Below are 14,442 nucleotides of genomic sequence, written 5' to 3'. Positions count from 1 at the left end.
GTGGCTGGTTTGCTGATTTTTTTAGTTTGGCAAGCATCAAATCTTAATCTGTTTTATCTTTTAGTGATTCGTTTTGACTTATTTTAACATCCTTATTAAAATTATATTTTAGTTATTTAAAATCAAATTTAATTTTCAACATCTTAATTCCATTAAATAACACTTATTCCAAAAGAGCATTTCAATCTTTTCAACATATATTCTAAATAGAATATTTTAAATGCCTTTTAAACACATTAATATTAAAAAGATTTCTTTATTTTGTTAATTAATCTTTAAATATATATTTTAAAATTAATCCTCAAAAGTGATAATTTTATTATTCTAAATTCAAATATAAATTTTTAATATTTAAAACAATCAAACAACTTTAATTTTAAAAGGACATTTGTGTATTTTAAAAATTAACTAAAAATATGTTATTTTATTAAAATAAATTATATTTTTAATTCAAATTAAATAATCTTAATTTTAAATAATATTTTAGTCTTTTAAAATTAACTATAAAAAGATATTCTTAATTTCTTATTTTATTAATTTTTTATCTTTTATGTTTTTATTATAATAGTTCAATATCATTTTTAAAATAAAATAACTCAAAATGAAAATAATAAAACAAAATTCTCAATCCAAACAAATTTCAAATAAAAAATCATAAAATTATTATTTTTTCTTTGATTTATTCCTACTATGGTCTTTAATTTTAACCCACTACCATTTTAAATAAAAAAATATTTCCAACTTAAAATGGGTTTGCGACAAAAAAAAAAGTGTTTCGATGATCCAATATTAAAATACTACTGGATTTAGCCCAAAATAAAACAAAAATCAATAAAAAAAAATGTTTCTCTTTCTTCACATTTAAGAGCTTTTAAAACTTGTAGGGAGACATGTGATGTAGTGGCAAAGATGTTTGCTTCAGCCACACCAGGATCGAATCCTAGTGGAGCTGCTGTGTGTGTGTGGAATGTGTGTGAATATGTGTTGTATGACCAAAAAACATAGAGCTTTTAAAACTTCAAAGTTCAAAGACAAACATAGAGCATCCAACCAAATTCATTTGATTTGAGGGAAACAACATAATTCGTGGTTACTAACAAACCTTAACTTCCACATTGGATGAAGACTAATATGAAAACCATAGTTTCTAGATTATCTATTGCTCCTCCTACATGGATCACACCCCATGTTGTTTCATATGGCTATCTGACTGGAACCCACCAAAAACATGCCATCAAGCATGGAACGTCACCTGTAGAAAGAGTGATTCCTCTGTATGGCTCAGGTTTAATCACTTTCCAAGTTGCCTGCCACATGTTTGAGGAAATGTCTGACTTAACTGTTACATCAGCCACTGCCATAATTGGTGGCTTCGCTAAACGGCACTGCCATGAAGAAGCTGTCTATCTTTTCTCAAGAATGCTTGCCTCGACAATTAGGCCAAACGAGTTCACTTTTGGAACTGTGATTCACTCCTCCACTGTATCTGGAAATGTTCATCTTGGCAGGCAGCTGCATGCCTGTGCAGCAAAGATTGGCCTTGGTTCTCATGTATTTGTTGGTAGTGCTCTTCTTGATTTGTATGTGAAATTGAGTACTATGGAAGAAGCACTGAAGGCTTTCAGAGATACCCAACATCCCAATGTGGTGTCTTATACAACTATGATCTCTGGATATTTGAAGAGACGCATGTTCGAAGATGCCTTACGCATTTTCTCCGAGATGCCTGAGAGGAATGTTGTCTCTTGGAATGCAATGGTTGGTGGCTGCAGTCAAACAGGCCATAATGAAGAGGCTGTGAATTTTTTCATTGACATGCTTAAAGAAGGATATATACCTAATGAATCTACATTTCCCTGTGTAATTTGTGCAGCTGCAAATATTGCGGCCCTTGGAATTGGGAAAAGTTTCCATGCTTGTGCAATCAAGTTTCTGGGTAAGCTTGATGGGTTTGTTGGTAATTCGCTTATCAGCTTTTACGCAAAGTGTGGAAGCATCGAAGAAAGCCTCCTAGTATTCAACAAACTTCTTAAAAGGAACATAGTTTCTTGGAATGCTTTAATATGTGGTTATGCACAGAATGGAAGAGGTGTTGAAGCAATAAGATTCTTCGAAAGAATGCGTTATACAGGTCCTAAACCCAATGAGGTTACTCTTCTTGGACTACTCTTGGCTTGTAATCATGCTGGTCTTGTTGATGAAGGTTACTCATATTTCAATCAAGCTAGGCTTGAGAGCCCGAATTTGCTAAAACCTGAGCATTATGCTTGCATGGTTGACTTGCTTGCTCGCTCTGGACGCTTCACAGAAGCCAAACATTTCCTTCAGAGTTTGCATTTCGACCCGGGAATCGGATTTTGGAAGGCATTACTTGGGGGATGTCAAGTCCACTCAAACATGGAGTTAGGGGAGCTTGCAGCAAGAAAGATATTGGCTTTGGATCCTGATGATGTGTCTTCATATGTGATGTTGTCAAATGCACATTCTGCAGCGGGTAGGTGGTCAGATGTGTCGATGCTAAGGACAGAGATGAAGGAGAAAGGGTTGAAGAGGATTCCGGGTTGCAGTTGGATTGAAGTCACAGGCAAAGTTCATGTCTTTCTTACTGCAGATCATAGTCATACTGAAAATGAGGAAATTTATGTTCTTCTTGGAATTTTCTATGAACACTTCAGGGAAAATGAGGCTTCCGATTTGCTCAACATTCATTGCATTTCAGTTCAGCATAATAAACAATGGAAACAATTGAGTCTGATATAGGATTTTGTATGCTACAAAGGGTTTAATGTTAATTTCTTTTAGCTTGTAACATGAGCATTCTTTCATTTGTTGAACAATAATGAAGTGCGGAAAAGTCTAGCAGGGAAATTCAGAGGTTAGTGAGAATAACAATAACCAAAGTTAAGTGGTGGGAGAGATTTATTATCATTTTCTTGATGGAAGTCATTTTGAATTTCTCAAGCTAGCTTTCATGATTTAAGGCCAATGCTTTATAGCTACTTCTCAAATTTAAGCTACAATATTTACTGTAACATTCACAATTGGCAAATTTCTTTGTATTTTACTAAATAATTTAATTTCATATGCATGTACCCCTTCCCCCTTGAAGCTTTAGAAGCATTAGAACTAAAAGAATAAATCTTTCATATGAATAAAATCTTTTAGATCATAGTTAAGTCTTTAGTATGCATTTGTCTTAAGATACTGTGCTACAGAACAGTTAAGCTGTATTGTTGTCCTTTTATCAATTTAGATATACTAATTAATTAATTAATATCTTGTTCAATAACTGTTTTGTAACAGGATTTGAATACTAGGCGTGCAACTTTCTCTGATAATGTTGATGGAAATGATGTGGTAATAGATTCTTGCTAAAACCGAGAGATTATTTATTTTAATTTTTTATTAATAATACAAGTTCGTAGATAATAACTTTTGTTTCGGGCAAATTCATCTTAATGAAAATATTACTCACCAGTTTTCACCTTTTTCCTGTTAAGTTTCTAGATGGCCCCAATCAAGGTGAAAACATATGAGTGATAGTAAGATAACAAAAAGTACTGATTAAGAACATTGCATCTATCTAAGTGAGACTTAAGTAGGAAGAAAATAGCATAACCACCTTTAGATGAACAGTGTCTTAAGAGGGCATCAATAGAAGATTTGAGTTGAACAAGAAACCGAAAATTTTACATTTGATACACAATGAATAACATGTAATATTTTGTTTCCCTTTTCTGACTTACAGTTACAATTCACATCTATTGCTTTGAGACTTTCACATACACACACACACACACACACTCAAGAATCATGTGAAGATGATGAACTCCGTAGCAGTGCCTTGTCATCTTCATGCGTCGGTGGTCGTCGAGGCTCAACCCCGTTCTCATTCTCAGCTTCTGAACTAGTAGATGGTTTTGCACCAGTGGTAATCATATTTTTCAACCAAGAAGCTTGAAATCTAGGTGATGCTGATGCTCCTCCTCTGTTTGAATTAGGGGACTCTGGTGGAGCACCATTTCTGACATTATTGGTAAGACCTACAAGGAACCGTAATGCTACTTTGCTTGCCGATACAACCTCTGTCTTGGCTTGCCTCAACTGCAGTAACCGAAAATTGTTATCAGTATATTTTTCTCAAACCATGGCAAAATAACAAACATGTTTTGATGATACAATTCCCAGAAATATTATCTTTGACAAAACACCATGTTATGAGTGGATTTTGAAATTTGTTTCTTACACGTATTGCTGTATTTCCAGCCACTTCCATAGCAGTGTCACCAGCATTCGCAAACCTATTAACCCAACCTGTCATGAAAAGTGAAAACCATTTAAAAAAAAAAAACCAACTTGAAGCAATATTCCACAACATGGATCTAAAACCTCCACCTCTCAGCGTATCAATCCACAATGGGAAGTGGCACATTATCTAGCCAATCAATCCAAAGCCACCTAAGTACCTCCTCACACCCTTCCCTATAATATGAATGATTTTTAACTAGATATTTCCCAACTTGCTGTCCCTATATTCAGAAGATAAAGGCAGATGCAACCCAAGCCAACAGCATTTCTGTTGTTCAAGAGAAACAACAGAAATGCAAACTAATATTTAAGTTTGGCACACATTCTATCATGTTAAACTAATAAGAAAGTTAATGAATAGTCCTAAATATTTCTAAGGCATCTTTACTTCTAATACTTTTCATGCATATTACCGAGTCATCTTTTAGCAACCAAAAAAGCCAAATACATATCATATAAGTAGCATTACAGTTACGTGTTTACCTGGAAGTTTTGGAACACCAAGCCTCTCACAGAATTCATCGCAGAAGTGGTTGCAGTTTTTGGCCAATAGATCGTACGAACACCCAGGCCACTCTCTACTGAGTTCTCTCAATATTTGATTTACCTTGAAAATGGAACAACTTGTTTTCCCTAGAACAATAAATTCTCGGTATGTGTACATTGGATTTTTTCCAGAAGGGCAACTAAAAACTCCAGTACCTTGCTCACAGAATCCAAATGACCATTCATCTTCACCATAAACCTGTGTCAGCAGAACACACAATCCTAATAAGTCAGCATGTGACAAAATAAAACACAGGTTTCCATTACAATTTTCCAAGAAAATATGTATGTGCAGCATTGAATTTTTTGACAGTTTGCAAAAATGTAACCATTTTCCAGGATGTATGGGACACAGGTATGGCAACTTGGAGTCATAGCTTAGCTTTAAAGCATGCATGCATCAGTTATGGTAATCAATGTCCAATTGTCCATAATCCATATCTCAATTTATTCTCCATGCTTTTACAGCCATGCACTCTACAGAGCTAAAGACAACCCATAAACACTTCACTCCCAAAATAATCTAATATGAAACGTCTAGAATTAACACCTAGTATTTCTCTAACAACCAAATTTATCCATAGAATTAGGAGCTATATAGTTATACTACAAACAAGCCAATCACAAACTGTTTCTCAATCAGAAAAGAATTACTAAGTAAAGATTAAATCTAATCACAAAACAGTAGTGTGAGTCACATATTGAGCCAATTACAATTCGGTATTAACAGTCTCTAATGAACAATTCAATTACTACACATGAATCAAGAACAAACAGAGAAAGACACAAGAAAAAAAAAAAGAGAAAAAACCAGATCCAATCTACAGTGACAAAAAAGCCACCGACAAAAAGAAGAAAGAATTAAGACCTGAACGGCGCTGTGGAAGATGCCACCGAGACCAATCCCGTCCTTGAAGATCTTGTTGATCTGAACAATGGTGCTGTTCGTCTTCTCCGATCCACTATTCGTCACATCGTATATATGCAGTATCACATCCGTCATCTTCTTCTTCTTCTTCTTCTTCTTCTTTTCTTTCTTCACAACAAACCCAAACAAAAACTCTAACTTCACACAACCTCACTTCCCCTTTCTCTCTCTATACTCTCAGGTTCTCTCTCAGAAACGATTCGATTCAAGAATCACCAACAACAAAAACATAAACTACAGCAAGTATTCTTCTTTCTCTTTCTCTCAGATTTGAATCGAAGCAAGATTCCTCCTCGGGATTCTGGAAAACCCTTTCAATCTTTTCACACACAAACTGCAATTTTAGAAGATTTTTCGCTCTCTGAATTTTTATATTTTTTAGAGGGAGGGAACAAATAGAGAGAAAGAGAGAGTGTGTGTGTAAAATAGAACAAGGCTAAGATATCTAAATTGAAAAAATAAAAAAATAAAAAAAAATGAATGGCTGAAAATACATTTTTACCCCTAATGGGAAGGTGAAATTACGAATTATACCCTTTTCTTTACAGCTGGCGGCTACAGTGGGGACGTGTTTGGCTAATGATAAGTTGGAGTGGGAGAGAAAATGTGGGGTCCCACTTGGTCATGCAGGGCATTATTAATGGTCACACAAACAGTGCGGCTAGTGTTCATTGAAATGACGATAATACCCTTTGTTTTTTTCTATTTGTTGACCGTTGTGGAGGCAAAAGTATTGGTTAGTTGATGGACAATTCGGTCAGATAAAGAGGGAAAATGTGGTGTGGTTAATTCATTAATTAATGATTTTTAATGTTATTAAAATAAATGTTTATATTATAACTAACAATGATAGTGTTTAAGGATATGTATGGTGTGTATTAGTCAATTATTTTGGTGATCAGTGTCATTGTCATGTCAACATTCATTTGATTAATTGCGATTTTTTCAGTGTTAAAAGGAGGTCATATTTGTGCATTTGTTTAGTGATATGGCAATGACACCAAAGATAATAATATCGATAATGTTAGAAAGATGAAAATAAATAATTGTAATTTATTTTTATTCGGTAGGTCAGGTATCGGACAATTTGGATTAGTGTTCTGGTTGATGAGGGGGAGATCTCGCCTGGTCGTAAGTTATCGGGTTGGAGTAGACGACGCCTCGAGCACTTCGTGTGAGGAGGGGGTGTCACCTGCAAAGACACTCCGACGCTCTAGTCAGCAAAGTGTGCAGGCGAAAAAGGTCGAATGGTATGATACGGATCAACCCTCTTCTTGCGTTCTTGCGCCAAAGATCTTACCATTTCCGGAGTAATTGGAGTTACATCTATTTTTCGATTTCCATTCAAGAGTTCTTATGTATTTCCACGCCCCCTTTCGAGACTCCGAAAATTGGACAAATTCCTTTTTCTTAGGAACACATACAAGATTCGTCACCACAATAGGGGTAACCCCGCCGTTAACTACTTCAATTTTATAGTAAAATACATGCCCTACTAAGAAAAAGACAGAATTTGTAACTCCTTGGGAAAGGGTAAGACCTTTCCCATATATACCGTGTCAAAGATGGGCCCTGCAAGGACAGGCCCATAATCTTCGATGCTTCCTTCGCACAGCTGTAGCAAAGTTGTCAGGGACGCGTGTTCGGGTCGGCGACTGACCGCCTCACTCCTAACCGTCCGGATCGAGTGGTGCTCGGGTCGGGTTTGGGCCAAGCCGTAACAATTTTATTTAATATTTATTAATTATTGATAAATGTTAAATTTTGACAATTTTTTTAATTTATTTTGATTACTAAATATTTCCAAAACTATATATAACAATACTTAAGAAAAAACTATTGCATGTTCTAAAAGATTTAGACTTGTTTTATACTTTAATCTATTAGTAAGAATGACATGTTAGGTAAAAATTAGTTTTGTCATAAAAAAATTACTGATATGTCATATTATTAATGAATAATATATAATTCATACAATAATATCTTATATTAAATATTTAAATATTAGTATATATATTTTTGGTAAACCATAAACAATGAAATTTAAAGTAAGACTTTCATGTACATTACCTAAATGGCCAAATTTCTCACGACTAAACAAACATTATCGATCACTAGTTTTTCTTTCTTTTATCACTTAGGAGCCGTGCGAGATGAAAGTCTCATGTACGATTTTGAATGAAAGAAAGAAGTGATGAATCTTTTTTTTGACTTTGACTCTCCCACTCCAGTCTTTATTTTTTTTTCTGTTATTCCGAAAGTAGCTGCTTCAATTTCAGTACAATACTTAAATATTTATTGTTGTTAACATATATAATATATTGATTAGTAATTACAATCATTTAAGAGTAACACATGCTTAATCTCTATAATATGTAAATAAGGTGTTATTATTAGTTCATAGTTACACTGCCAAAAAGATAGAGACGACCCTACTTCTTTTTATTGAAAACATGTTGAAGTGAAAAGAGAATGACCTCACCATATATATAGAAGCTTAATTGCTATACATACAACACCTCATTATATGGAATGTGACATCTCTTCAACTTGTCACAATTATTCAATGCACAAATGTCCCATTTACACATGCTCAGCAATTTAATATATATCAACATGTCACATCTTTCCCATTTATTTTTGTTCTCTTTTTTTCTTCTTCTTATTTTTAGCTAATTTTGTTCTTCATATGTGAACTTATCTTGTTTTGTTCTTTTTGGAAGTTGCTTAGCTTGTTGATGTTAACTGCTAAGCATAGTCATATATATATGTTGTAATTGGATTACATAGAAAAAAACTAATGTAAATCAACATAAGAAGATTTGATTAAACAGGTTATAGAATAACCAAGTTGGGTTGGTCTAGTGGTTAGCTCACTAGTCCGCTTAAGCAAGTGTCGGGGGTTCGAATCCCGCCTTGTGCATGCAGCAACCCATTGGCCAGCGGCAAACCCTTAAATGGAGCTCAGTACCGCGACGGATTAGTCCTTGACCTGCCGGGTTGGGGGATACCGTGGGAAACCAAACAGGTTATAGAATCTAATTAATTATTGCAGCTGTCATGCTTTGGTTATTGAGCTGCTTGCCGTGACTTGAGCCTTTAGCAACTCCAAAAGTTAATGCTAGATCTTGATTAGCCTAATACTAAATTTTTTATTTTGTGACACTTAAATTAATTGGTCTCATATAATAATAATAATAGAGGCAGTGTAAAAAAGAATAAAATCCAATCCCATGTAACCGAAGAAGCATTTGATTTAACTAGATTTAGGTCCAGTTTGGATAACCAATTTAATTAAACTTCTTTTAATAAAATAACTTAAATAATAAATGATTCTGTTAAGAGTAACTTATAAATAAGTTATTTTGTGTTTGGATTTTTAACTTTAAAAGTATTTATTTTATAGAAATGTGATGAAAAGTAGAAGTATTATAAGAGAAGTCATTTTTTTAACTTCTCTATAAACTCCTAAATAACTTCTTAGAAAGTTACAATTTAGTTTTAAAAATTACACCAGACATTAATAAACGGGCTTAGTTCAGTTTCTCCTTATCCTATTTCTCATATGTATTATGTATATATAAACATGTACATGTGACCAATATATTATACTATTATAGATAAATATTTTACATATTCACTGCTTCTTCCATTTGTTTTTGTTTGATAATGATTACTTATTAGTGAAGCTTATATAAAAGGAGTGGAGTAAATGACTCTATTAAATATTAATGACCAACCCCACTTGCAAAATTAGCAGCATTTCACAGAGTTTATTAGCTTTATTGACTTGAAGGCACTGAAATAGAAGGGGAAAAAAAGTTGTTTGTTAACCTATTAGTAATTTAATCTTTAAATGTTGACAAATACAAAAAAAAAAAAAAGTGTGGTACCAACTATGGGTGAGCATAGGTCGGTTCAGTTCGGTTTGGTTCGAATTTATTGTTTGGTTCGAATTTATAGTGAAATTAGAATCGAACCGATTAAAATGTAATTAGTTCGGTTTGATTTGGATTGCATTTTTTTGTATATGTATCCGAAGCAAACCAAACCGATTAAAAACGGATTGGTTCAGTTCGGGTAATTGGGTACCCGATAATTTTGAAATTCATAAAAAAAAAAACAAATTTTTATCTTAAAAATTAACAAGTACAATAAACATGTAACATCAATAGAAATAATCTAAACATGTTAAACACCAAATACATTAAAAATTAAACTCCTTAAAATCCAAACATATTAATAATGTATAATCATTGTCTAATGGAAAAGTCATATATAATTTTTTATTTTTTATTATTTAATTAATATATGATCGGGTTCGCGGGTTGGTTCGGGTTCCGCACCCCTAAAACCGATACCCGAACCAATCATCAACAAAAACCATCAGTTTAATTCGAGTTGAACTTGATTACCCGTTGGTTTCAGAACCAATTTAATTAGTTCGGTTCGGATTCGGACGGATAATGTTTTCTAGTTGTGTTTATATAATACAGAATATTGTGCCAACTCAAATTTTATTTATTGTTTGATGGAATATGAATTTAATTTAAATAACATTTATATTATATTTAATAGCAGATAAAATATCATAGAATAGAGAAATAACATTATTGCATAACTATAGTTCTACGCAGTTTTCACAATTTGTTTGTAGGTGGTTCCACTTGAGCTTCTATTTAATAGATTTTGTTAACATGTTTTTGATCTTTCTAATTAACCTTTTTTTTCCTATTAGACCCAAATAGAAGAACCTTTCTATCAAATACTATTAGGCAGTGTTTGAAAAGCTCATCTCTTAAATTAATGTAAAGAAATAAAGTTGGGCAAAAACAGGTCAATGATTTAGCAATTGATGGAAATGCTTCTTTGAAAAATTTAAAGGAGAACAAATCACTAATAATAATAAGGTTGCTATCTTTTGATAGAGCGGAAATTGCTCCTTCATTCATGGCCTCATGTATGATAACATTATTCTTAATATAAAGTAATTATCAGAAATTAGATTCATGATTTCATGACAACTGTTCATCTTTCAACTGAAGCAGAAGAAGGTTATACTTATATCATAGACAAGGTTTCAATAGTATGAAGCTTAAAACATGATGAAAAATTGAAAACAAAGATTACTCTAACATTTGTATCACAAACTATAAGTAAATGCAGCTAACTATGATTATCTCTTTATAAATCTGATACTTTTTTAGTACATCAGCAAGAATTTGCAACATTTGTAGCATGTTTGATCCTATCTCTCTATCTGCCTTCATTGGTCATTAGTTGAGAAAAAACCTGGCTAGAACTTATGTCAGAATAGCCTTTATCAGAATCATCTTCAGTTCTTGTGCTGCTAGAAGCATTCCCGGGAACAATCGTCGCAGTCGCGTTATCCGGTTCACCTTGTTGTCCATTTTCTTGGAGCTGAAGCAAGTACTCCAAATTCCACAACACATCACCCATGCTTGGCCTATCAACACCATACTCAGCCAAACATTTCTCTGCTGTTTCCCCGAATTTCTTCAATGAACTCTCCTTGATTTGTCCAACAAGACGCGGATCAATGATTTGTTCAAGCATTCCCTTCTTCTGACATTCAAGTGCCCATTCTGCTAAATTCACCTGTTCCCTGTCAAGTTGTGGATCAACAGCAGGTCTAGCACACAGCACCTCGAAAAGCACAACGCCGAATGAGTACACATCTGACTTATCCGTGAGTTGCTGCCTCCGGAAATACTCTGGATCAAGATAACCAAAACTACCCTTGACATTAGTACTCACATGAGTTTCATTGATACATGGCCCTGATCTTGATAGACCAAAATCAGCAACCTTGGCCACATAATTCTCATCAAGCAAGATATTGGTTGATTTGATGTCCCGGTGAATGATTCCTTGCGCGAAACCAGTGTGAAGATAATGCAGACCTCTAGCCGCGCCAATGCATATCTCGAGTCGCTGCTTCCAGGACAAAGGTGGATGTGCTGAAGAGCCATACAAATGCTTCTTAAGTGGTCCTTTCTCCACATACTCATAAACAAGAATCATTTCTGAATGTTCTTCACAGTATCCAACCAGCGAAACAAGATGGCGATGGCGAATCTTGGACAAAATAGTTATTTCAGTCTGGAATTCCGGAAGGCCCTGCCTTGATCCTGGCATCCCTCTCTTGACAGCAACCTTTAACTTGTCCCTGAGAACTCCTTTATAAACCATGCCAAAACCTCCAGACCCTATAATCAAAGTTCTATCAAAATTGTTTGTTGCTAATTGAATCTCAGCAAAAGGGATCTTCAAACCAAGATAACCATAAGAACCAGGAGATGGAAAAGCTACAGCTTCAGACATTCTACTTTGTGAACTCCCTCCAAACATGCGCAACGGCGTCCACACTACACTTTCTACTGATCTTTCTCTTGGTTTCTTCCTCTTGCATTTGACAATAAGCAAAATAGCAGCTACAACTAGAACCAAAACAATAGTCCCTCCAACAATTGAGCCTACCAAAACCCAAATCCTCTTCTTCCTCGGCGAAACATGCGAATCCATGACATTAACCATCTTCAATATCTCTGCTCCATTCAGTATGGCATTCTTCCTCATTGAACTGCTAAGATCAGAAGGGCCAACACTTATCTGAATAACACCCGAATCATCAGAATCTGCAATGAAATCCACATAGACTGGAGATGCAAGTGCGTGGAATGTAAGGGATGACAGATCAACATCCTTATATGCAGAGTAGTTGTTGATATACACATCAAAGTAAAGCAAATTAAGAGCAGGACTAACAATATCACAGAAATGCAACCGAATCAAGTGTCGAACGCCACCGGAAGCCACCGGAAAATTCCATGTTATGTTGAACTGTGAAGCTAAGGTGGACTGATTCATATTCATCTCCTGAGCAGTCATATAAACATTATCCGGCGCAATCTCTCGGGTTGCACCTCCCTTCTGATAATTGGGGGTGTGAGTGGTAACTGCAGCCTTAGCTGCTTCCTTTAAGACAAGAAAATCCTCATCAGGGATCCAAGTCCTCCAAAGGGTATCATTAAAAGGGGTTAATTTCAAACCCCCAACATTGATCCTATGAACAGTTTCAAAAACCTGATTTGAGAAGTTCTTGTACTCCTCAACACCAGAGGCACTAACAAACCTAGCTCCAAAATCTAAAAGAAAATCATCAGGGGCAGAAAAAACTTCCACAGCATTGACAAATCCAAAACCAGAATTCCTCAAAGGCCTAAACATAATTTCAAGAAAATCAGACTCTGATTTCAAAATGAACTCTTTAATCATTGCATCATCATTATTTGGCTTGAAATTGAACCTACTGAGAACCAAATTCCCATCAACCAAGACACTAAAGTTTGCAGATTTAAGATCATGACCTTGTGCCTTAAAAGGTGAGAAATGAAAACGAACCAAGTGAGTGCCGTTTTTCCTCATGCTGAACCTGTAGCCACCATTGTTGGTGAAAACTCTTGCAGTGTGATACAAAGATGGCAACTTTGGATTTGGGTTTTGGTTTCTGAGAGGAAAGGATTTGCCAGAAGAGAGAAAGTTTGAGCCTTGGTTGGTACCATCATCACCAATGAAAATCCTGTTGAAGAATGAAGCATTGTTCTGTGATCCACAGCTTAGGAGGTAGTTGTCTATAGGAGTAAAAGAAGAAGAGAATGGGATCATGAAAAGAAGAAGAATGAAGGGTATGATAATAATGATAACAAGCTTTTGAGTATCCATGGAAATTGAATTTAATTTTAAGGCCTTTTGTTGTGTATGGAACTCACATGGAAGAAGAAGCAGCCATGAAGATCATTTTTTTGGAGTGAAAGGAAACATGGAGATAAAGACAAACAACAGTGACAGATAGGTATCTGAAGATTTTGCAGTGGATGAATTTATTAAGAGAGAAGAAACAGTGTCACCATGAATTTTCGGTTGCTCTAAGTCAAAGATGTTGTCCCTACTCCCTACCTTCATTTTAAGAAATTAATAAAAAAAAAAAAATCATTTTTGTTGAATGTTTCATACGAATTATGTCTTTCCAATGCAAACTGAAGTAACTGTACTAGATTCAGATTGGTTTTGTTTTTCTGTTTCTTAGATCTTGTAGGTCCTTTTACTGAAGTATTAGAATATAAAAAAGGTTTATATTTTCCTATAGTTTATTTGTTAATGAATATCTATCATCTACTTGGTGCAATTTTTTAGTCAGTTATAGTGGTCATTCGGAAAGATGGTTTAATATTAGGGTCTTTATACTGTACAGATAAAAATTTGTACAGGTTTACAGAAATTCTATTTTAACCATAATTTTTTTGACATTCTATTTTAACCATAATTTTTTTGACATGTGTCCATCTTTTGTCTTGTAAATAAAAAGTTGGTTCATAACTTGACTTTGAAGCCTGGAAATAAAACAAGCCTATTTATTTCAAAATTTGTGTAGAGTTCACCTACAAATACATTGATTTTTATACAAGTGTTTCAATAATTGATAGCATTGTTTATTTTATTTTGTTAATCCAAATAACCCAATAATTTTTTTCTTAGTATTTTATAATAATTTTGATCTTACATTTAAATATATATTTGACATTTTTTACGGGCATATTAGTAAATTCAAAATTTATAATGTTAGAATAAATAAAGAT

The 14,442-nt window shown here is 34.3% G+C and overlaps 3 protein-coding genes across 5 annotated transcripts; 1 reads left to right on the top strand and 2 right to left on the bottom strand.

The window, feature by feature from the left end:
- Window positions 628–3,081, top strand: LOC107644878 (pentatricopeptide repeat-containing protein At5g42450, mitochondrial-like). The gene has a single exon (XM_016348826.2). It carries the CDS (start codon window positions 1,120–1,122, stop codon window positions 2,758–2,760), a length of 1,641 nt encoding a protein of 546 aa, XP_016204312.1. The 5' UTR covers window positions 628–1,119; the 3' UTR covers window positions 2,761–3,081.
- Window positions 3,598–6,201, bottom strand: LOC107644877 (deSI-like protein At4g17486). Its single transcript, XM_016348825.2, has 4 exons — window positions 5,723–6,201; window positions 4,792–5,053; window positions 4,247–4,314; window positions 3,598–4,104 (listed from the first exon to the last, which is right to left on the bottom strand). Exons 1-4 carry the CDS (start codon window positions 5,855–5,857, stop codon window positions 3,805–3,807), a joined length of 765 nt encoding a protein of 254 aa, XP_016204311.1. The 5' UTR covers window positions 5,858–6,201; the 3' UTR covers window positions 3,598–3,804.
- On the bottom strand, window positions 10,766–13,863 carry LOC107644875 (probable receptor-like protein kinase At5g24010). 3 transcript variants are annotated; one of them, XM_021103257.1, is made up of 2 exons: window positions 13,576–13,862; window positions 10,766–13,437 (listed from the first exon to the last, which is right to left on the bottom strand). In XM_021103257.1, the coding sequence occupies exon 2, from the start codon at window positions 13,229–13,231 to the stop codon at window positions 11,039–11,041; it is 2,193 nt and encodes a 730-aa protein (XP_020958916.1). In that variant the 5' UTR covers window positions 13,232–13,437; window positions 13,576–13,862; the 3' UTR covers window positions 10,766–11,038. The 3 variants fall into 3 exon arrangements, with proteins under 3 accessions (XP_020958916.1, XP_016204310.1, XP_016204309.1); XM_016348824.2 differs by having other exon boundaries at window positions 10,766–12,781; window positions 13,208–13,861; XM_016348823.2 differs by having other exon boundaries at window positions 10,766–13,863.

This window comes from Arachis ipaensis, chromosome B05 (assembly GCF_000816755.2).
Source record: "Arachis ipaensis cultivar K30076 chromosome B05, Araip1.1, whole genome shotgun sequence".
NCBI classification, from domain to species: domain Eukaryota; kingdom Viridiplantae; phylum Streptophyta; class Magnoliopsida; order Fabales; family Fabaceae; genus Arachis; species Arachis ipaensis.
Note: the sequence above shows the minus strand (reverse complement) of the source record. Positions and strands in the feature narration are given on the sequence as shown.